The sequence below is a fragment of the Pelmatolapia mariae genome, linkage group LG1 (assembly GCF_036321145.2).
Source record: "Pelmatolapia mariae isolate MD_Pm_ZW linkage group LG1, Pm_UMD_F_2, whole genome shotgun sequence".
NCBI classification, from domain to species: Eukaryota; Metazoa; Chordata; class Actinopteri; order Cichliformes; family Cichlidae; genus Pelmatolapia; species Pelmatolapia mariae.
This window is the reverse complement of record NC_086227.1, coordinates 29382788-29400906: the sequence shown is the minus strand read 5'-3', so window position 1 is coordinate 29400906 and position 18119 is coordinate 29382788. Positions and strand designations below refer to the sequence as shown.

General features: G+C 41.2%; 1 protein-coding gene across 1 annotated transcript in view; it reads right to left on the bottom strand.

Annotated features, from left to right (window-relative positions):
- The window catches only part of LOC134630679 (RNA polymerase II elongation factor ELL-like), a 36387-nt gene extending 18581 nt beyond the window's left edge, over positions 1-17806 (bottom strand). The window contains exons 1-2 of the mRNA XM_063478205.1: positions 17662-17806; positions 17068-17115 (exon numbers count right to left, since the gene is read on the bottom strand). Of these exons, the coding sequence (XP_063334275.1) occupies positions 17068-17115; positions 17662-17799 (186 nt within the window). The 5' untranslated portion in view covers positions 17800-17806. The remainder of the gene's footprint in view (positions 1-17067; positions 17116-17661) is intronic.
- Between the last annotated feature and the right edge of the window lie 313 nt (positions 17807-18119).

Here is an 18119-nt window from a genome sequence, read left to right as displayed (position 1 = left end):
GTGAAGGTTCTCAGTCATCCAGGTCATCGTAGTCAAAGGAGTTGCAAAGAAAAACGTTTGGACTTCTTTAAGTTGCTTGAAGACGTTTCACCTCTCATCCGAGAAGCTTCTTCAGTTCTAAGGTCAAATGGCCGAGAGTCCCAGATTTATAGGGAATTCTGATCTACTCTCATTCAGCTGTGTGGCCCATTACCTCTGTGTATTTGCCTTTAAGTCACCTCAGATGTTTTGCAAGTGTGCAACAAAGAACAGACGTTGGGTCTCTTTTCTTATCAGCCTGCTGCACATGTCTCTACTTGCAGGCTTTCATCACAGGAATTTATACAACCTATATTTAGCTGAACTCGGATGGGACAGAGCAGTTTACATGTAGCTACACAGGTGGATCTCAGTTCCTGAAAAAGTTGTGTTTTTAATTCAGCCTTTGCTGAACTGTGTAATGTTTTTCTGAGATAGTCCTGCAAGTTAACACTGGATGTCTCATTGTTTATAAGAAAATGGAATACAAAAACATGTTGATTACACAGGGGAGAAGACCAAAAGCATTTTTTCCCCCCACCATAAGACATTTCTGTTAATGTTTCACAACGCGATGCCTGCATTTTCTTAAAAGCAAAAAAACAAAACGAAACAGAACAGCAATAAAGTTTAAAGTCTTGTAAGTTAAACAACCACATTAGGCACACAAATAAAAAGGCTGATTTACATACAGATGTCACTGCAATCACTAACGCTTAGTGCATCTCTGTCAGTCCAAATCATTTTACACCTACAGCTTATTTCACGCAACAACCACTCAAGCTGCAAAACCAGAGAAGCAGCCATTAAATAAGAGCTCATGTTTCATCAGAAAAAGCACAGAAACAGTCTGAGACAAAAAAATCTATTAGTTGAACAGAAAAGTACTCATAAACTGTTTTGAGAAATATAATTATTATATTTACATCTAAAAGTAAAAGCACAATTACAAAAAAGTAACTGAACAAACAAACAAACTGTGCTGCCCAGTAAGACTCAGAGTAAGACTCAGAGCACACCAGATTGTTATAGTGCATTATAGTGTGTTGGGGACCATGACCAGTCTCATCATGATCCACTCATGATCCACTTATGTATATTGTTTATTTCTTCTTTTGTCGCTCATATATTGTGTGTTTTACATTGCTGTGCTTGAGAGACACCGTCGACCAGAACCAAAATCCTACTATGTGTTTGCACATATATTTGACCAATAAATGCGATTCTGATTCTCTGCATCATCTCCTGTAACTCTAGTTAGAGACTTCTGGATAACATCTGGATGTGGATAGCATCTATTCTATCTATTACACACGATAGCTAAACATTAGTCAAACAAATACAAACATTAGTAATTCTGATACTGTAAATCTGATATCTGTATTTTTTTTGTCACTCTTAACATGAAAAAGTAAAATTGTATTATTGGTATTAAAGTCTTAAATTAAACCTCCAGAGGTACTCTGTTAGCGTGCTAACAAGCTTAACTAAACTTAAGAACACAGAAAATACTATGCTAAATATTAGCACACGTAACAGGGAATTTATACTTGTGTTAAATGTATGACTTTGGTAATTCGTAACCAAAAACACCCCAGAAACACTACAACATAACTTAGGCCGTAACCTGATGTGCACCTCCCTGGAAATGTAACTACACATAGGGTTAACGCAGCTCAGAGCTGTTTTGATTGGCCTGTTCAGTACTGTCTAATACTCCTGTGCAGCTACTTTTTCACTGCACGTTTTGGATTTAATCAGTGACAAAATAATCATCATAGCTTCAATATAATAGCTCACTGCTGTCAGCAAATTTCTAGAGGGAGATGCAAAAACTTTCAGAATGGATGTGAGATAATATACGAAGGAGTCGAAAACCCGGAGGGACAAATGATTGCCTGAATATTCTTTGAAAATTTAAAATGCTAACCACAACAAAGAGAAGCACTCAAAGATGGAAAAAGTCCCCACGTTTTAATTGTATGTGGCTGGCACCACATATGAAACATCGGGACACTGCCAGAAGATAATTAACATATAAAACACCACGTAAAAGCATCAAAGCTGGTAATAGCGTTGGCCATTCATGAAAGTTAGGTTGAAGCCTCTACAACGATTCAGCGCAGAAGTCTAATGACTAAGTCAGTCATAAGCCCGTACCTTACTGAGCTGCTAGTGTTGACTGAAGAAGACAAGGAAGAAGTCAATAAGGAAAAAAAGAAACCAACATCCCACAAAGAGGAAAGGGTTTAAAGTCTGCCTCCAATGGGCTACTGACTGGGAAAAAAATGGATCTCCCTGTTGGAGCTCAGTCTGGGGGAGTTCTTTTTTTCTCCTCGTCTTTCCTCATGTTGTACATTTTCCATTGTTGTTCGGTTCCGGGTCGCTGCTTGTGCGGCTGACCGGCCAGCTACCTAGCCTGACCTGTCTCCCCAGTGTGATGTTTGTGTATTGTATGTACGGTCGGCAAGGTCAGTCTCTTAATTGCCCCTTGGGGATAAATAAAGTCTTCTGAATCTGAATCTGAGCTTTTACTTGGCAAATAAATAAATGCATTTATTTTTGCTTATATGTTGTGTTATTATGAGACACGTTTACATCTCTAAACATCGGCCCCACCCACGAGCTTCAGCTTAACAGCAAACCATTATGTCATAGATCCTACAGTTGTAGAGTCAAAGCCCCCAAAGAGGAAGGCACCAACTCAAGGAAACCTCTGATCAACTGTCCTTCAGACAGGGCATCACACAGCAGATCTCTGTCAGCTTAGAGACCAATGTAACCCTGGATTCACCAAGAAAACAAGGCGCAAACATCGTTCTGCTCATTGTGTTAGTTCAAGATACATTTTGTTTGATCGTAATTTAATCACCTGACTCTTAAAAGCCCATATATGCAAATGACATAATGAAATAATGAAGTATTTAAAGTCATAAAGTTAAAGTACCACTCTGTGAACACACAGACAGCCCTCACTGCAGGAGGGGAGACCAGATCACCTCCTCGCTAATTAGCACACAAAACCCCTGAACGATTTAAGCTACTTTCTTGACCTGTGGAGAACATTCTCCAACCCACTGCGATCTGCATATTCAACCTGAAACTGAACCACTCACCTTCAGATACATCACAACATCCTGATCAGTGCCTCAACTAACTGATACGCAAGTTACTTCTGAAAACCTGATCATCTGATAACCTGATGCAAATTAATTGCTCCTTTCTAACAAAAATACAAAAACAACTTTTACCAACGTAATTACCGGCTACTCCCAAGTGATGCTCAGCTTGTCTCTCTTTCCGGTTTGGTTGACTCCTCCATATCCATCATTAAGTTTTACTGTGCTGATGTTTGTGTTTGACTGAAGCTTGAATTAGAGTTCTGCAGGAAATCAAAGTCGTATCTTATGACATAACCAGAAACCCCGCCTCGCAGGAAGACCCCTCCTCACCCCACACCGCAACTTTCCATGCCATTCAAGCTGTTGCAGGCTGTATTGACCTGACGCGTAGTTACATTTCTCAGGAGGTGCGTGGAAGGTTTTGGTGTAGGATTGACTTAGAATATTATTTAATAGTACTGCACAACTGGTTGTGAACAATTTTGACTCCAGTTTCTCTACAACAGTGGTGTCCAAACCCAGGCCTCATGGCCGGTGTCCTGCAGGTTTTAGATGTGCCCCTGATCCATCACAGCTGATTTAAATGGCTAAATTACCTCCTCAACATGTCTTGAATTTCTACAGAGGCCTGGTAATGAACTAATCATTTTGATTCAGGTGTGTTGACCCAGGGTGAGATCTAAAACCTGCAGGACACCGGCCCTTGAGGCCTGGAGTTGGCCAAGCCTGCTCTACAAAATAATCTAACATTCCTGAGTCTTGCTCCATCCATCCACCTTCTTCCACTTATTCAATTCAGAGTCACGCTGGAGCCCATTCAAGTTGTCACAGGACGGTGGGGCGGACTGTTCCCTACAGGTTGCCACTCTATCTCAGGCCCAACACATAAAGACATCTATTCACATTCACACCTTTTAGCCAGTTTAGAATCACCTAATATGCATGTCTTTGGACTTTGGGAGGAAGTTGGAGTAGCTGGAGAGAACATGCAAACTGCACACAGAAAGCCCCAAAGTGGATTCAAACCCAGGGCCCTCCCGCTGCGAGGTGACAGTCCTAACCACCCAGAACTAAATTTGTAGTTTTGCTATTTCAATATATTTTATCAACAGAAAACATTTTCTGTCTTATTGCATAATAAAAACTCAAAAATAAACACAGAAACATGGTGCTCATGTGAGTTAGACAGACGGTGATGAGTCGTGCTGCTTGATTTGAATATGACTTCCAGTGTAATCTGACTTTCACGTGAAGCCTGATAAGCATTCATGGGTGATATGTGACAGCAGGAAGGTGACTAAGCGCCACACTTCACAGGACAGAAGAAATTATACTGGTGGTATTTTTAAAAAAACTAAAAATCTGCACATTAACTTTTCTTTTTTTAGCAGCATATGTTTTTGTCAGCTTACAGCTGAGTTCACACATCAAACTTTGCAAATGTAAGGCACTTCTAGGTGAAAATTAAAAGTCTGTAATTGCCAAGAGCATCCACTTTTTATACAAGGCTGCCGCTTCTTCAGTCAGGAGTTCATTACAGGATGTTTTCACAGTAACTTTCAATAATTTATGGACTGTTGTGCTGCGTGCCGTCACAAGACTACAGCTGTCACAGATGCCCCGTCACGCAGTGCACGTAGGAGCAGTAGCTGGCCGCTCCACAGGCAGACATCTAGATCCCCACCGTCCAAACTACAACAATCACTCTTGTTCCCAGCCACTGGGGCCCATGCCAAAGCCAAGCGCATTCTCTTGAGAGACAAACACTGCAAATCAAACCCAGAGAGGCGCTCCAACAAAAAGACTGGGCACTTTAAGAGTTCAACTGACCATGAATAATGAAATATTTATTGTCTTCCTTTGAAGTGAAATATTCAAAGAATCTGTGGGGTTGCTTCTGATCTTTGTGCTTTTTAAATGAGGCAAAAAGAAAACCAGATTAACCGAACAGGGCGCAAGTAATCAGGACGGTTAGGTATTCTACAAATATTAACAAGGGTCTCTTCTTAAGAAATTGTTATAATAAAAATTGCTTTGAAAGAGACTTCTGACCTCAGTAATGCTCGGTGACCCCAGAGGCCACAAGGCAAAGAGGCAAAGCAAGCAGAGGCTGAATCTGACAAATGTTTCTGTTATCCCAAATCGAGGGATAACAGAACTCATCATTCTTTTTTATTGTAAGTTAGACAGTTGGGCAGCCTTGTTCCAGTTTCTGCCTTTTCACTATTTCCCCACCATCAAATATTATGCCTCTCCTAAATCGGGTCTGTGGTACAAAGTCCAACTGTCAGTCTGTGTCTCATTATTGTCATAGGTTTCACCATTCGTTTCCTTTGAGCTTTTCTGTTTCATCCGTGTTCTTCAATTGTTAACGATTTGAAATGTGATCAGGTTAAAATGGTCATAAAAGGTGCCATTTTCCCGACTAAAATGTGCAAGCTCATAGGAAAGAGACATCAGTCAATCAAACAAATCTAAATCTGCCTAATTAAATGAAGACACCTGTGTGATCACACCAGCCCATCAAATAAGAAACCCAACGCTGCCACGCAGTGATAAATGAGCACAGAGTTTAACTGCAGTGTTCACTTTAATGTAATTTTCCAGATCTCAGTTTCTGCACCAAGAGTAGGTCACTCCCTTTATTGCACACACAAATCCATTCCCTCAGGCCTCCAACAGTTTTAATCATGATCTTTCCATATTTATCATGTTACATATTAGGCTGAATAAATGAGCAGACATTTAAACTTTCACCCCCTTGGATTATGTAAGGGAACGCAGCAGCAGTTTAAGGCTTGGCAAATCTATACTTGGATTTCTCTCGGTTTCTTGAATGTTGAGCTGAATGCCACATCTGTGCAAACAAACGAAAAAAGAAAAAAAAATAGAAGTACATATTTTATGTTTACGCAAAATTTAGCATTTGTACACCTACATACAAGCTGCAACTTGTTGCTGAAGAGTATTGTGCTTCTTTAAATTCTCACACACGGTCAAAACTCTAAACACTCACTATCCTATTATAATCTATAATGCAACTTCATGTACAGATGGTCAAATCCTGGCAAGAATTAAATTTGTTTAATGAGTTTTAGGACAAAATACTGTCAGATAATGAGACAGCAGTTGTATTTTCAGGTTCATGTGACGGGAAACAAACAAGGAGAATGAAGAGAGACATCTTGCACGTAGCACACAGCAGGAAATAATCCACTTCAAAAGCATTCAAGCTACATGCTTCGTGTGGTTTAGGCCACAGGCAGTATAAAAGATGTACGTGGCCACCGTGATGGCACTCACTGGTTTTGTACTACAGATTTTCAAGTCTCCGTTATTTGAAACGAAGCGTGGAGTGCAAACACCAACATCGGCAGGCTTGGTTAAAAAACCGCATTCGCAACTGCAGCACAATCCAGTGAGCACAACAGTCCAACAGCTGGGTGTAACATACAGATAGATATCTGCTAATTACTGCGGAAAACAAGACTGAAAATAACCCCCCCACTACAATTTAATTCACCAAAACTGAAGCGCAAAGCTTTTGCCTGGTCTCTACTATAAAACAAGTCATTAGTCATAAAAATCCATTAAACCCCCCTATAGAGTAATCTATAGAGGCTAAAGCTGTTCCTTAAACTTGGATGTAAACATGTCTTTTAATGCTGTACAGTCGGGCTTTTTCAGTCTGTGGGGTTCGACTCACTTTTGAAGCCAGACCTGCCACATAGCAGCAAGCTGACATAGCAGGTGAACTATGGTGGTGTTGTGACGCAGTTCTGATTTATTTTAAATTAAATGTTGTCAACCCAACCCTACATACTCCAAGAGCCCTTTACCTCAGAAAGTATTCATAGTAGGATGGCTGCAGTCACCCGTACTGTCCTTACACGTGTTCCACTGGACATTAAAGGGTGGGAGGGAACTAGCAGGTTAAGGTCTCTTTATTCATCTAATCAGACTTTTGCATTGTTGCATACAGATGATGAGTAATGTCTAGAAAAGTTCACGGCTTCAGTGCATGTGTAACTATAGTCTAAGCACATCATAATGACTGGGTTAGGTGCGGCTGACAGACTGTTTCACCAATGACGGGCACGTGAGCGGGATTTATGGCTCTGTGCGCTGTCTGGCTCGGTCCAGTTTACAGATTCAGACTTGCTTGATCACTAAAGCATCAATGCAATCTTTTTTTGTTTAATTCTTAAAAAAACCCCTAACAATAACTCTTACCCACCATAGTTAGGTATACAACGAGCTACACCCTAATTTTCTTCAAAATGAGTTATCCTTCGAGGTGGACAACCTCACTCTTACACAGTGTGTCACCAGGCTGTTGATCCCACCTAACGCAGTAAATACACTGTACTTCAGCTGAAGGCAAACAATAGTTTATGAGTAAGTACCCCTGCCTCCACAATGCCAGCTTTTTATTTTTCCCCACACCGTCTGTTTCTGAGTTTTAGACCACAGCTGAGAGATAACGCTGCCATAAATTGCATGACTTGGAAGCTCAGAAGTGTGTGGGCAGATCTTTGAAAAGTGGCTGTCTTTACATACTGCTCCGAGAGCAGTATGAGTGCAAATGTACATCCTCACAAGTCCGCATTTGCAAGATTTCAAACCTCAAAAACAAGCTGATGCACCAGGGACACTGACAATGTTTGCAGACATTGGACAGCTTCTTTCCAGCATATCTAAACATTGTGCAAGCTTTACAAAAATAAGATTCAATCTTGCAAAACCTCCATTTTAATTAGACAGAGTTTCAAAACTGAACAACTTTCATCCCAGACAAAGCCACTCACTTGCACACACAAGATTTTTAATTTCTACCTGAAAAATACTCCCCATGCAACCTGCAGCTGTCCCTGAAGGAAAAGAATCAGCTGCTGGGTTTTTGACACAGTAAAAGTTGAGTCTGTCAGCCTCTGTGGTGACTGTATCTTAATGAGCCACAGTTCACTCTCTACTGTCATAAATGTCTCCACACGTTGAAGGTGCAGGACGGGAAAGGCTCATTTTCCTGGCTTTATCAAACTATAAAGTCGATTGAACAAAAACTGTGAGAGACTGCTGTCGGTGCACAGGGCTTATGTTTCCTGCTAGCTTTTGGTTGAATGTGGGGTCTGGGTGTAGATCTCATGCAGGCTATTGTTTCCACATCCTCTGCAGCCTGAGTAATGGCCTTCTGAAAACAGGCCGTCTTTTGTCCTGGCCTCCCCGGCTCCAGAGTGAGATGCCATGGCACTGCTTCCCTTTCTGGTTGATAGGAGGAGGAGAAGGTGGAGGAGGGAGTGAAACCTGTCGCCACCACCACTGTCTGTTATCAGCAGGAGGCAAGTCACTCTGAACTGGCTGCTAATGCAAACTGTGCATGTGTGTGTCTGTGCTAATCCAGCATGAGCAAAGAGGCTCAGCTCCAGCTCGTCTCACCGGGGCGTAATCAGCATTACTGCCACTCATAAGAGTGAAGGGGGAGAAAGGCCAAAGTGTAGCTATCAGCCAAACATCTCCACCACTGGTTTAAAGACACACACACACACACACACACACACACACACACACACACACACACACACACACACACACACACACACACACACACACACACACACACACAGCCAGCCAACCAACCACCACCCTCATCCTCACCACACTTCAGTAAACACTACTTCTCATCATCTCATCGCAAACAAAAGGGCCGAATCGTTCCCAGGGCCACAAGTTGACACATGCCATTTAAGACAAGTCCCCTCCACAATGGAGGACAGAGATACAAAACACAATGTGTGTCTGTGTTTCAGGCTGCTTGGAGGAGAGGGGGCAGGGGGTGGCAGAGCCGAAGAGGAGAAACATATAAAGAGAGAAACCAGTGATTTTGAGTGTTTTTATGCAGGCGTGCGTTTATGATCCCACAGTCAATCAGTCAATGCTTGGAGGTATACTGTGTCTTCTCTCTTGCTGAGTTCCACATGCCGACACTGGGTGATTAATGTGGCTGCCATGAGTGGGAGACAGTGCATGTAATCAAGCCCCAGCCTGTAATCACCTTCCATTCCTTTTCATTTGCAGTTTCACAGAGGGGCAGAGCTGCTGCCAGAGCTGCAAGCTCCAGCACTGGGGCGGAAGAGGCCGATATGAAGGAAAAGGAGGAAGTGGTGCTGCGCCACAAGCATCCCTCGAGGTTTCTCCCCCCTCTAATGCCAAGAACGATACATCTCTGGCAGGTGCCCGAGGGCCAGACTGTCAACTTCAACAAATTGTGGGTCACTGTTCCTGACAAAAAGTCACTCCTTCCACCCTCCAAACTAAGCAGGATCCTCCCCTGAAGGGTATGTTACCCAACATACCATGATGCACGTGCGCAGGGGCGGGGGGAGACAAGTGGCCCTTTACACCTCATTAACTTGTGTGTGAAATTTTCACATAAGGGAATTACACAGGAAACGGGACAAGCGAACCAAAATGTGCTCTGTATCTCCGAGCTGCTTGATTGGACAGAGGACGCGTTTCCAGAGCTAATGAATCTCAGAGGAACGCCCGCATTTTTATTAAAATAAAACAAAACAAAAAAACCTCACCAATACATAAATAATCTGGTCAGCACATAAGAATATTCACAAGACAGAGCACTGATTTTTTCCCCCCTCAGAAGACAGCATTTTTTAAACATGCTGAAGGAGGTGTGCAGTCATTTTTCTTGAGAGGCCTGGTAATTTTTTGTTGTGGGTGTTTAGATTTCATATGCATTTTGTATATCTTGTATTTTATGTTGTATTTGTTGCATTTTTAAAAGATATGCTTTAAGTTGGCATGGGTGCTAGCTTGGACAGACGATGTACTAAAAAGCAAGCTCAAGGCAGCCAGACTTCATTCATCTCAGCTCACTTAACTAAACTTAAAAGCTCAGTCAGATAACTGGTATCACAATGGTGGTAATCGACTTTCTCTGTTAACTCAGACTTTCTGCTTCAGGCTCTGGACATGCTCACATTAAAAGGTGCGCCTGGCACATTATTTGATTCCCCACCCAAGACGACAGCTACACATCAACCTTTGGATTTAAACATTAATATAGTCAGTCAGGTTACTCAGGGTGATCATCCTAATAAATTATATATCCAAACCACTTTAATATGTCGTCAGATCAAAGGGAAATTTATTTTATTGCTTAAATAGGTATCATTGGTGATAAATAGCCATAAATGTAACTGATCAATTTTCTAATCTAAGCTCTGTTAGCTGCTGTTCTTGGAGTTGGAGATTAAAGCCAAGCATGAAAACACTATAAATGTTCTGTATCACCAACTGAAAGTATGTAAATTCCACTGACAATGCAGTATGTGCTGCAGAAACTTAATAGCTGGGCTTCCTTCAGTGGCTTTAGCAAGTCGTAAGTCATACAGGCCAAGAGATAGGCTGGTGACCCCCTGGCAACCTCTGGTTGCTAGGGGAAAATGTGTATTCCTGGACTGGTTGGTGAGCTGTTGCTTGGTGTTGCTAGGTGAAATTGGTTTAAAATAAGATATACACCAAAAATCTACTTTCAGTTGCTTTAGTCGCCAGCAGATTGCCTCAGTGTGTTTTCCTGAATAAGTTGGAAGTTCTAAGCTCCCAGATGGAATTTGGATCTGGAATTGGATCTGGAACAACCCAAGATGGTGCCAATGAATATAAACTGTAGTAAAACTGCAAAATTTTTCGTCTTTACTGCAACTATTTTGGATTTGTGACGTGCTAAATAAGCTATCCACAGAGCACTGACCAGGCTCTGTCGATGCATGTGCTGCAGCTGTGTTGTTAAGCACAAAAAACAAGTATTGTGCTTTACTGCTGGTGATACCTGAATATCCTGCAAACTTCCCAACCTGCCTGCAAACAGTCACTAACTACTTGCTCAACATTAGTAAAACTTGAAAAAGTGGAATGCAAACCAGAAACGAAGAATATTCTTTGATTCTGGTTTGTCTTGGGAGACTGCAGAATCTTGCTCGTGACCAAAAAAATGGCAAGGAGGTTCTCAGTGCAGCACTTTGTAGCCAATTTCACCTACCAACTCAGAAAAAACTCCAGCAACCACTCACTGAATGGTTGAGGAATACTCAACCATTCAGGAAACCTGTGGTTGCTAGAGGTCATTACCAATTAGTCTACAGACACGTGTGACTGAGTATTGCAGCTTAAAAGCTTCATGCTATGAACATTTTTCCTTCACCAGAGAATTTATTCAGAACTTTAAACATACTGTAAATAAAAGAATTATGAAAAGTTTCGATTAGGGCTGGGCCATATTATACTGTTCACGGTAATACCGGTACAATGTTAACGACAACAATAAGAAAATAAAATATCGCGATAGAATATGGTTAAAACGCGCATGCGCAGTGCCTTTGTTTTCATACCCACATGACCAAAAAGCATGGCGGAAACAGAGAATGAGAAGGGGCAAAGCAGATTGTTGAGTGAAACGGATGAACCAGAATTGGTTTGTATAAATGGTGCAACTTCAGTGATGTGGAACTGGTTTGGTGTTTGTCCGTCAGATACCGACCAAAGTACATTTTTTTGTAGAACATGCAAGCGGGCCGTCGTTATTACCGTATTTGTCGGACTAAGGTGCTCGTAAATCTGGGAGTAATCTGAGTCCAAAACTCCGTCCACTTCAGGTTCCAAAGTCAAACGAACACTGCGGCATCACTGAGAGTTAAAAACTGTCTAAATTCTTTCATCTTTAATAAAATGATCAGCATTGCTGCTTTACCAGGTGTAACAATTAAGTTTAACATCCAGGCATCCATGAAAACAGATTTTATTACATTTAACGGAGTTAGAAGTTAGCAGGAAGTTAGCGGAAGTTAGCTCGCTAGTTTCGCTAGTTACCTAAACATGATATAGCATGTTCTGACTGAGAAATTTCTGAAAAAATTCAAACGTGCAGCTCTGCTATCACTTCCAACATAAATGAAAACAGAAAACTAAACAGCAGTGACGTTTGTAGGGTTACTGAAGTTGGACTAGGTGGTATATAATGATGTGCTACGTAATCGCTAGCGACACAGCTATGTTAGCATAATATAAACAGTGAAGCTGGAGGATGAATGCTAACTTTTTTCCACTCGATAAAAGTTAACGTGAGGGTTCCTGATGGTTAGGGACAAATGCAATCTCATGGCAGGATGCTGTAAACGGACCAAACTTCAGTTAGGAGAACAACTGAGAGAATCCAGCCACAATAGGAGGTTAGTCATTAATATACTGCAACAACATGGGAATAGAGCAGCTGTGATAGAATACAGCATTAATGAATCAATGGTACAGAAGTGGAGGAAGCAAGAAGAATGAGTTGAATAAAGTTTGATTTATCTGACTGCTTTGTTTCGCTTAATGTGCCTTATAATCCCGTGCACCTTATGGTCCGAAAAATACGTATTTGACTTTTTTATTTGGCACACTGCAGTTTAATGTTGCAAAGCACCTCTTTTTAACTTTAGTGGATATTATACATGGTTATGCTCAGGATATGTCAGCCCATTTCTACTGGAAATGTCTTTTGGTTAAAGTTTCAGCATGGAATTTGCATTTGCACTGTTAAATTTTTATATAGCTTTAATGCACATAAAAAACAGCTGCTTGTTTAAGTGAAAATAAATGGATGGGTTTTTTGCGCTAGTAAAGTTGTGGAGTTGTATTTTGTATTTTGTCTCGCATCAATTATATCGTCAGTTATATATCGTTATCGCAAATTTTCAAATATATATCGTAATAAATTTTTTTGGCCATATCGCCCTGCTCTAGTTTCGATGTTAGATTTTAGACCAAAACTCTGCTCCAGACCACGTTGTGTGTTCAGCACAAGTTAACACAGAGATTGACCCACGTAAAAAGAAAGACACCTTCATAAATTTAAGCTCACTAACACATTAATTTTGTTTCATAGTACAACCCCTCTAATCTCCCTTGTAAAATACCCCTCAACCACGTTTCCTGTTTAAATAAAGGCATATCAATAAATATGATGCTTGTTTCTACTGTAGGGAAAAAAACATATATAATCAGTGCCTTTTAAAAATATACTCTCTCAACGCTGGCACATACTGATTAAGCAAAAAAAGAAAACATAATATATGCAACACATACAATACAGTGCAGTATTGTATAATGTATAAATTTATATGCATAATTTATAAAATGCCCGACAGATTTTCCCATGCTTAGTTGCAGTGGTTTGCAACTTCATCATATCTCAAGATGACTTTTTTGGGGAGAACACATACTTTTAAGTGCCTTTGTGGCAACTGTTTAGATAATCCACATACAGTACACAGTAATGATGTGACAGAAGTACCATCAATGTTTTTTATATTTTGGTCATGGTTAAATAACTAAATGGTTAAAATGAAAGCTGTTTGCTGTGTTACTCTCCACTCCATTAGATCCACAGCAGGGAAGTTTTTATCACGCTGGGCACAAACAAACCCTCGGGGCAGGCCACAACACATCTGGGCCGACTGTAATGCATTAGTCTGAAAAACCTGATTCATTTTGGGTGATCCAGGCAGGGTGACAACACACCGCCTGCATTCCCCCGCTCATTGTTATGCAAATCAGAGGAGACGGCACACAATCAGACGGGACTCTCGGGAACTCAGCATAGGCAGGCTAAACACACGCACAGATACACACTTGTGGAAAAATAAGTGCCAAAATCCTCTCCTTTCATTCACGCCAGCTAAAGAAACAAACAAACATACGGCACACACGCACAAACACGCAGATGGACCTTAAGGGATCGACGCTGGTCCTGCCAGGCTAACGACTGCAGCACACCGGGCACAGGGGGGCAGGACAGGAAAGAGGAGGTCAGATATGAATAAATCATGTCTGTAGACCACACAAGGGATAAACAATCACACCAACCCAAATCAAAAACATCCTGCCAACACCCAGGCCAGAGCAAGCAGAAAAAATTATATCACACATACTAACGCGTGCATACATGTGCCATTCACTGCATCACTAAAACACGCTTTAACACAGAAGGTGTGATCTCTCTGCTCAATTACTGGCACACACAGAAAAAGTAGGACTCCCAACTTGTAATGGGATGGGAAAATTAGCAGGTCAGAGTTCATGTCATTAACCTAGCTATTACTTCAGCAAAAGTGTGCCACTGACACACACGCATATATCCCCACATTTATCAATGTCTGAGCCAGGCAGACAGGGAAAGCTAATGCAAACTGAAGTCATGATGCCTCATGCTGTAATCAAGAGCGTTACAGCTCCTGTAATTACCTCTAAACATTCATTTCGCTTATAAACCTGTGCCGTATATTTGGGAGGAGTGCCAGATTCTCTCCGATCCCTGAGCCGTCACAGTGACAGAGGCGCAGATGAACTGTCAGGGAAAAAAGTAATGTCTCACTCAGATCTCCCGATATATTATGACAGAGTATTCAACACATTCCTTACATTAAAAGGAGCTCAGTTTAACTTTCAGAAAATCACTGTTAATGACAGTCATGGCTGTTAAGTCAACTATAGTCAGCATTTTGTTGCACATCATGTCTGAGTTTATGTCAACAGCAATGAGACACACATAAGTCTCTCCTAAACTGCTTTGTTGTAACTAATGCAGTGACCAGAGACCAGTGCATACCTAAGTATTAGTATAATCAGAGCAAAGCTGATTTGAACAAAACAAAGCTACCAGTGCTGGATGCAAGAAAACTAGCAAAGTTATGGATATTCGTGATTTGGATTTTTTTATGTGTAACACATGTGAATTTGCTTGTCTAAGCACTTTGTAAAGTATGTTCTTAAGCTGCTATAAATGTATATTAAAAATAATAACAATACAATAACAACAATAGTAATATTAAGGACAACAGCGAAGACTACAAGTAGTAGTATTACTAATAGTAATCACCAGTGTGCAAAAGTCTTGAGTCACCCCTCAATCCTGTATATTTTTCTTCTAAGGAGCCAGACTTTCTTACAATTCCTGCTCTTGAGCAATAGTTCTCCAGCTTTTCTTTGTAAAACTGCCTGATTTTTCACTCATTTTAAGTCCAGTCCTTGTATCTTTTCAGAGGAATATTTTTCATTTTATTATTTTTGGTTTGGTAATCCACTTAACACTGCCCTGTGAATCACTTAACTTATGCACTTAAGGGATGAAAAGTGTCTGCACACAACAGACAACTTAGCAAAGAACCAATTCTAAACTTTATCTTTAGGCAGCGTTATAGCCATTGTTAAGAGTTAGTAGAAACCTTGGCATCTCTCGTCATGATGTGCAGTGTGTCCTTGAAAAATCTGAGGTAACTGCACAAGTAGAGGAGAAAAGACTGCGTTGTAGAATAAAGGTGGTCATACCAAATACTGACTCTCAAACTCTGTATTTTGCGTTTGTATTTCCATGTACGTTTCCACATGTTTAAATAGATGAAAGCACCTATTTCCAATTTTCCTCACAAAATAAACAGAAATTAGGGGTGGCTTAAGCCTTTTGCACAGTACTCTATCACTACCAACACGCCATCTTGTTGAGCAAAACTTCCATATAAAGTCAGTTGCCATTTCCCTCATGCACGGAGCACAGGACAAACCCAAATTAATGAAACTCACTTTTCATGCACAACAGTTTCTCTATTAAAAAAAAAATAATAATAATAAAAATAAAACAGGGAATCCAACTATCATCTTCGGTTGTATTCTAACTGCAGGCATTTCTCAGCACGCCATCAGCTTCACAGCTTTGGATTTGCAGCATTCGTTTCTAATTTACTGCCATACGTACTCGTATCATTGCCTTGTCTAATGGGAGTTGCAGTCAGTACAGAGCACAACACAAACAACAACAGGAACCGACTGACCGCTTCTTCACCTCCAACTCTTGCAGAGAGCTACCGACCTGACAATCAATCCTCTGTGACAGCTCGAGTCAGCTCAGACACAGGTTAGAAAAATCCTGGACTAGTTACAAAAACTACAGGCACCACACCTTACTGTCAGAAAGTAAAAGATGTTTTTCACTACTTTTAAACTAACTTTAAAAAAAAAGAAATCACACACACACACACACACACACACAAATTAGAAGCAGCAAACGTTCCACCACTATTCACATTTACAGGTTTTACAGGTTACCCATACCCAGGCCCCCCCCCCACTCCCTCATAAAGCTCAGTACCACTCAGCTCATCTTGTCATGACAGGAAGGGGGGGGGGGGTTCAACTCTTTCCAACCAGCCTGTGCAATTAGCATTGCCTGAAAAGAAACTATTCCCCAAGGACACAGCTGCTCCCGACTTGAGTCAAAACACGCATACTTCAGGCTGCTTACTGCAGATTATGGCTGAATTTCACGAGCCAAAGAAAGCTGCTAATGCACTGCTGTCCTGATGTTTCTGCGCAGCGACACACATGCAGCATTAACTTGCATTTTTACAAAGTAGAAACAAGGTGCACAGGGCTAATTTGTATCTATTAATGCTCCTCATTTGACTCATAATAACTCCTTTCCCCACTGTTGACTCTGGCTCTGTCAGTGTAGAGCGCACTTCTCCCTCCCCTCCTTCTTCGCCCAGCGCTGACCCAACAAAGCCTCTCCACAGCCTGACCCAGTAACCTGCATGCCTCCTATCTGCTGGAGGAGACCAGTTATAAGCTCCCATCTGAGCGCTCCGAGGGTGGCAGCATGGTGGAGAGTGTGAGTCAGAAGGAGACAACAGCTCGGCAGCAGAATTTAAGGAACAATTTGCTCCTGTTTTAAGAAATGTTGCTGTTTTGTTCATTTAAAGAACAACAATGCAGGCTTTTTGAATTTAGTTAACAAATAAATGGGGTTGAAATCCCAGAAGCATAAAAATACAGTTATGTGCACATGTGAAAACAAACAAATAAATATGATCAAACTTACCCCTTGGCTCCCTTTGAAACATATTGATGGCTCACTTGATAAAGACCCCTAATGAGAAAGAAGAAAATGAGGCTATTGTAGTTGCATATAGGCGTCTTCAGAGAATTATGCAATCTGAATTAGTGCAGTAAATATAATTTATCTTACATTTAAACAGATTAAAGCACAAGTTACACAATCAATAAAGCCTGTGTGCTGTTAATGATCTCCACTGGAGCCAATTATGACACAAACTAGGCTACTTGTCAATTAGATAACTATGCAGAGTGCTGCCTCTCTGCTTTACTTTGAAGCAGCACCAGGAAGGTTTCCCAGCAAACAGCTGAGGGGCTCGTCTTTCCTGACAATCACTGGGTTTAGTTCTGGTATGTTACCCAGCCACGAAGCCAACTGATTCAGTTAGAAGTAACTGTACTGGCCGGAGCCACAACCTCAACACACACTAAATTAAAAGCGTGAGCTAAATAAACGAAGAAAAACAATTTAAGAATAATTAGGTAGTGGAAATTTTTAGAAAGAAGATAAAAGAGAAACTTTGACGCATGAATTCACATCCAAACACACAAAAAGAAAACAAACAAACCACAAAGGTACCTTGAGGTTCTGGTACGCCTCCAGCGCTTTGATAGCCGTGTCCGTGAGCTTGACATGGTACAGCGTCCTGTTGGGGCTGTTTTTGTTGTTTTTTCCACAGGAGAGCCCGTACTGGTGCTCCTGCCTGAGAGAAGCCATCGCTGGCTTTTCTCGCTGCTGTGCAATTAAAGCTGCTTTCCTCTCTCGGCTCAGCGCTCTCCCCGCCGCGTCACGCCGTGGGCGGGGCCTCGCTCGGTGACAATAGCGCCGTGAACTGAAGGCTCCGAGCGGTGGCGATACACAGGCTGAATGTGCAAAACTAAACGTTTAATAACTAAATAAAAGCTAAGGGGAAAACGATAATTACCCATTTTACAAATGAAGGAAAAAAATGCATGCGTCTACGCAGTGTTGTCAGACTTTTTTGTTGTTTTATTCATGTTCGTAAAACTGTCAATCCCATTTTTAAAGTGTTCTAA